Here is a 5942-nt window from a genome sequence, read left to right on the forward strand (position 1 = left end):
GGTGGCACCAAGTCACAATGAGATTTGGAGACTTCAAGTCACTGCAGCTCTATCCTTTTATTTTGACAAACTGCAGAGCCGCTGGTGCATCTATGGTTGCGTACGGCCGACGCCGTTTCTTAGCAAGGAAGTTCTTCCTATAAGTATTAGTATCCATACTCCACTCCAAGGCATGTATAAAAAAAAGAACCCATCCCGTTCTCATTTTCCCGATCACTCTTCTCTGAAGATGGAGGAGGCCCTCTTGTTGTGCCCCCTCTGCCTGCTGCCCTTCAAACCCCCCATATCCAAGGTCGCTCCCTTCCGATTTCATTCTTAGGTTCACCTGTGAGAAATGTCAATGACAACTGATGCCACGTACGTTGTTCCGTGCAGTGCAAGGGCGGTCATATGGGCTGTCGGCGCTGCGTCGGCGAGCTTGCGCCGAACCCATGCAAGAAGTGCGAGCAGCCGGCGAGGTTGCCGCCGTCGAATCGATCTGGGGCAAGATTGCCGCCGTCGAATCGATCTGGGGAAATGGTCAAGTGCGTCAGCTGCCAGAGCTTGGTCGCCTCCACGGAGTCCTACAAGCACTATATCGCGTGCCCGCATGGTCCGTGCGGCTGCACAGAGGCCATCAATACCGGCTGCAGCTTCACCGGCCCGCCGCGGGAGCTCCTGGTACACCTCCAAGCATCCCACTCCATCCCAGTGTTTACGTTCCAGTATGGCATACCCGTCTGGTGCATAGTTCGTGTTCCGGTACAACCGCGGGGACACCTGTTCATCGGCAGTGGGGAAGAAGACGGTAGCGTGTTCGCCATCACCGTTGGCGCGCTCGGCCCGACCACCATTGTGTCCTGTGTGTGCATCAGGTCGGCCGCGTGCTTGTTTCCGATGTACAAGGCGCAGCTGCTGGTGATTGGTCCGCCGGCGCCGGCGACGGCTGGGACCAGTGACCTCTCGACGGACACCTTGATGGCGGTAATCGAGCCGACGAGCTCCCCGACGCCTAGCTCGATCATGTTGCAGCAGCACTACAGGAATTCCTGTCTATTGCAACAATATTTATTGCTACATCTCTATTTCGTTGCAATAGATCTCAATATTACCACGAATATTTCGTTTGTGGCAATAGCCTCCGCATATTGCCACAATTGAGTTTTGTCGCGGTAATTAGTTGTTTTGTTGCAATAGAGGGCTCTTATTGCAACGAAACGCGATGTTGTTGCCATAAGGAGGCACTATTGCGACGATTACGGGTTGTTGCGAGACCTCGTCATCTTGTTGCAATAGAGAGTAGGTAACGCCACGAAAATAGAATTTGTGGAAATATACGGAAGAATATTGCAACATTTTCCCCTTGTTGTGTTAGGCATTCATATTGTTGCAAAATATTAGTCTCCTATTGCAACAAAATATGTATTTGTCGTAAAAGTGGCCGTTTTTTTTTTGCCTCAACCCCATTGTGTTGCAATAGTTTTAGCATATTACGAAAAATTATGGAGCAATGGTAATATCTAGAAGATATTGCAACAATCATGTTCTTTTCGTTGTTTACTATATTTTTTGTCTAATTAAATATGGTGTCCTAGTTTAAAAAATCATAAGGGTTATATTTAACATAAACAATAAGTTGACTTATTCCTTATATTATTAGTGGCAATATTTAATTTTCACTTGTGGAGGCGGCGTGGTGGCACTTGCTCGATCCGCCATCAGAGGCGGCATGGTGGCGCTTCCTCGATCCGCTTGCGGCGACGACGTGGTGGCGCTTGGTCGATCTGCCGGCGACAGCATGACAACGCTATGTGAAGCCGCCAACGGCGACAGCATCTTGGCGGGTCATGGATCCGCCAGCGGAGCCGGCAAGACGGCCCTTCCTGGACCAGCGAGCAGTCGCGGGGTGCTTGGCAACCTTCCAAAATGCGGCAGCGGTGGCGAGATGTTCATGCATACAAGCTACTAGAAGGACTTGTCACACTCTGTTGTGCCCGGTTTTTTTTTCTGTTAGCCTTTTCTTTCATTTCGTCATCAACTAAGTAAGATGTAGAAAAAAACACATAAACAGAGAGTCAGTAGGCCATCGCCAATGGATATCGAAGGGGCGAAACGCTGCCGGAAGCACCTCCGGTGGACTCCACCCCTTCCGGTGTGGTCATCTTCATCACTAGTAACATTTCGCTAGTCTATAACGATTTTAGTTCGTCAGCGAAAGGCCAAAAACCGTCATGGAGGCCTCATACTGACGGTTTGGAATTCCGTGGCGAACCTCGCGTCACAGATGGCCAGACTAACGGTTATATTATCCCGTCATAGATCTGTGACGGCCTAGCCCACACCTAAAGCCCACCCGGGTCGCCCCTCCGCGATTCTCCGATCTGGTGTTTTTCACCAAGAAATAACTTTTTACAAAAAAAAAATAGTTACATTATTATTAGCAGCATATATACTTGATATTGGTTTGAAATATTATTTTTCCAATATAATTCATTATTTTAACCATTCCCTCCATTTTTTTTTTACTTTCCCACCACCTATTGTATTTTGCGCCAATTCTTTTAACCTCCCGCTAAACACCCTTATTTTGTTACCGTCCGAAATTTTTGGTTCCCACCAAAGTTAGCCTCTCTCCGAAATTTAGCGCCTATTAAACTTTCCCGCTAAACACCTATTATATATTTTCTCATTCCTGGTCACATCTCTAAACAAAATCACGGCGTCATACACAGATCGGATCTGAGCTGTTGTTCTTGGTTGAGCGGCGCTCACGGCGTACGTCATGACGGCGTCGACCCAGCGAACCACACCAACATCTCAGGTTAAATCCTTTCTCCCAATCTCCACTGCTTAGATGTGCAGCTCTCAAATCCCAATCGCCCCGTTCCCAATCTCCTACTAGAACTAAATCGCCAACGGCATGGCCCCTTTACAATCCATGCTCGACATGCTGTCGTCGATGCCGTCCATTGCCTCGGCCACGGCGAGCATATCTATGGCGGCCGCGACCACGACCAGGCTTGCCAATACCTCGTCGATCCCGCGATCTATCATGTGGTCTGCTTTTGATTACTCTATAATAGCGTGAGTTAACTCAGACCCATTTAGTTTGCTATTTGTTCCAGATCATTTAGGTAATATAAGTTGTGCATGAGATGTGTTTTGGCGATCCTGAGATAGATGCCCTCGCGCATAATACGAAGTACACCTGAAGTACTGTGGATCGCCCTGACTCATCTGGCGCGAACTGTGGCAGTATTCTGTATTTTGCTTTTGCCTTGGTGGCTCTAACTTTGCTAATTTCTTGACCAGATCAGTAGACTTCTGTTTGTTAATGCGCTCAATGCTGTGCAGAAGCTGTAGTCACTCTGATCGTGCCAAGCATAGTAAATGTGGTGAGAGTTCTGATTTGTTTGGGTTTTGCTATACCATTTATAGACTTGAGTCTATCTTGATTTTCCTCTGACAATTTTGGGGGAATTTGATCATATACGCAGAATATGTGTCATGTATTTTTATTTTATGTTTACCCGTGAGACATGTCTGATGATAAAAAAAACTAACATTGGACATTAGCAAATATGTGTCATGTAATATGTGCATATATTAGAAGCCATAAAGAAGTTGAGAAGCAATGTGAAGTAGACTTGGTCAAGCATCTAGCATGACCAAGACCTAACAAAAATGCCAATTGGCTAAATGATGAAAACAGGAGAAATTATTTACGAATGTTCACGCACTTTCTATTTAGTTAGTAGCAAATAAAATGGTGTCAGTTCTTTCTTTTGATTTTTGTGGATCCAGCTCATGTTTCTCTAAGCAGGTCTGATTCTATTGAATATCATGTCCTGGCTTGTAGTTTTCATAAGCATCCACAGTTACTTTCAGATTTTTCAACCAAGCCATGTTCAATAGCTATACCAATAAAATATTTCCTTCATTTGGTTGCTTTGCATATTCTGGGGTCACTCAAGTTATTGCATAAATTACAGTAATCGATAATATCCTTCGGTTGTCTTTCAACCATAAATTGTAGTAGTGTTTTGTAATTTGAGGCATCCCGGCTGAGCATTGCTTGATCGTAGACAACGATACTTTGATTCGTTGTTGATGCAAACGATGTTGGCCATTTCGAGCTTCTTTTGGACATTTTTCTGGATTTAGCAGAGTTCATGTATGGAGGGATGCTTCTGTCAAATATCTTGTCCTAGTGTTTATTCCCATATGCATCTATTATTTTAAATTCATATGTTTACAGGTTTACATCCTTGTGTTTCAAGTATAAAGTACAATTATCTTATTTGCTGCATACACATTCTTCCTTCATTCGGTAGCTTTCATATGTTCCATTCCATGTTCATCCTTCATGGTCTGCTAATATAGTTATCACCTGAACTATACCTATATTGTAAACAGGAATGTTGACAGTTGCCACTGTGAGGGGTTGGTGCCATGAACTGATATAAATGAAATCATGAACAAAGTACCACCGTGGTTTCTCGTTTTTCACTGTCCTCACACTTCCAGCAAATGTAGTGCGAACTAATCTCTTCCATTACTACTTAGACATGCGATTCCTTTGCATCTGTAGGAAAACTTATTTCATTTTATGCCTTCTTTACATATTTTGTGTCTTTCTGAAACTGACTCAAATTCTGATATTACCTGCACAAGGCAACGATGAATTCTACGGAGCATGTTGCTGGTACACAACATCCTTACATGTTGCACCTATCTGAATGGTTCACAACTTCAATGTTTTGTTAATGCTAGGTCCCTTCATTGTTTTTGTGTGCAGTAAGGAAAAGCTCTATTGTCTTCACAAGGATTGAAAGTATAACATCATACATACACAAACGTGGACAACCCAGATTGGTAAATTGTTTACGTCACTTAAGCCATCTCTAGCATTTGCTATAATTCTAGATTTTACAAAGCAATGGCAAGTCACAACCATATATGAATTTTACCGTTACTTAATTTCTATGATTTCCTCGTCTGAATGCTTGCTCTGTTGTGGGCTTCGTACCCAGTGCAAATTGCTCCAGTTGTTTGTCGTGAGTTCTTAAATTTCTATAAAAAGACACACTTATGTGTGCTTGGTAGTTTGCCTTCCCAGTATGCTCAGAATATAGGCTTGTAGTAGCAATACTTCTGTCCAATCTCTTCACTAATTAGTAACTTAGCCTCATGTACCAAATGTATTTGCTGGACACTTGATGCTAGTTTTTTGTCCTTGTTATGTTCTTGGCATATTTCTGAGATGAAACAAGAATATTGCGTTACAATTACTTTTACTCTGAATATTTGCTGGACACTTGATGCTAGTTCCTATACACTTGATGCTAGTTTTCCTATACAATTGCTTTTGTCCAATCTCATGGAATATTGTTGACAGAACTTGGCTTGCTTTCTCTTAATATTCAGTTGGCTAATTTGTTTTTCCATTTCTTGATCGCAGGAACCAAAGAAATAGCGGAGAGGGTACAAGTAATGGGCGTATGGTTTTGAGTTTTGTAATTTAATGGCTGTTTTTTCTATGATTGCGATAGGCCACAAAACTGAATTTTGTTGAAATAGAGTATCGCCACGAAAAGGTTAAATTATCGCAGTAGCTTCTTGCTACAAAAAAAAATGATCGTTGCCATAATTATTTATCACCACGAGTGGGATGTTTGTTGCTATAAGTTAATGCCATGAACGTAGCGGTTCGTGGCAAAATGCCTAATGCTATGAAATAGGGGGCGTTGGCATAGGCTATTGCCACGGTTGTCTATTGCCACGGAATAGCATGCGCCACAAAACTTGGATTGTTGGTAGATGTTATTGCTACAAATTTCTATCGCCACAAACTATCAATCGCCACGGTTGGTTAGCATGTTGCATTAAGCTATCTCAACAAACCAAATTGTGGAGATAAGCGAGTGTTGCCGCGGGAAAAAATGTGGCAACTTCCTGCATGG

General features: G+C 43.4%; 1 protein-coding gene across 4 annotated transcripts; it reads left to right on the plus strand.

Moving 5' to 3' along the window:
• Nucleotides 1–2608: 2608 nt before the first annotated feature.
• Nucleotides 2609–5582, plus strand: LOC127307219 (uncharacterized). 4 transcript variants are annotated; one of them, XR_011747318.1, is made up of 5 exons: nt 2609–3063; nt 3292–3374; nt 4396–4684; nt 4778–4854; nt 5441–5582. XR_011747318.1 is itself a non-coding variant. In XM_051337948.2 (5 exons), the coding sequence occupies exons 1-4, from the start codon at nt 2900–2902 to the stop codon at nt 4809–4811; spliced, it is 312 nt and encodes a 103-aa protein (XP_051193908.1). In that variant the 5' UTR covers nt 2643–2899; the 3' UTR covers nt 4812–4854; nt 5441–5582. The 4 variants fall into 4 exon arrangements, 1 of the variants encoding a protein (XP_051193908.1); XR_007855294.2 differs by having other exon boundaries at nt 2626–3063; nt 3297–3374; nt 4654–4684; XR_007855293.2 differs by having other exon boundaries at nt 2634–2800; nt 4654–4684.
• The last annotated feature ends 360 nt before the right edge of the window (nt 5583–5942 follow it).

This window comes from Lolium perenne, chromosome 6 (genome assembly GCF_019359855.2).
Source record: "Lolium perenne isolate Kyuss_39 chromosome 6, Kyuss_2.0, whole genome shotgun sequence".
In the NCBI taxonomy this organism is placed as follows: domain Eukaryota; kingdom Viridiplantae; phylum Streptophyta; class Magnoliopsida; order Poales; family Poaceae; genus Lolium; species Lolium perenne.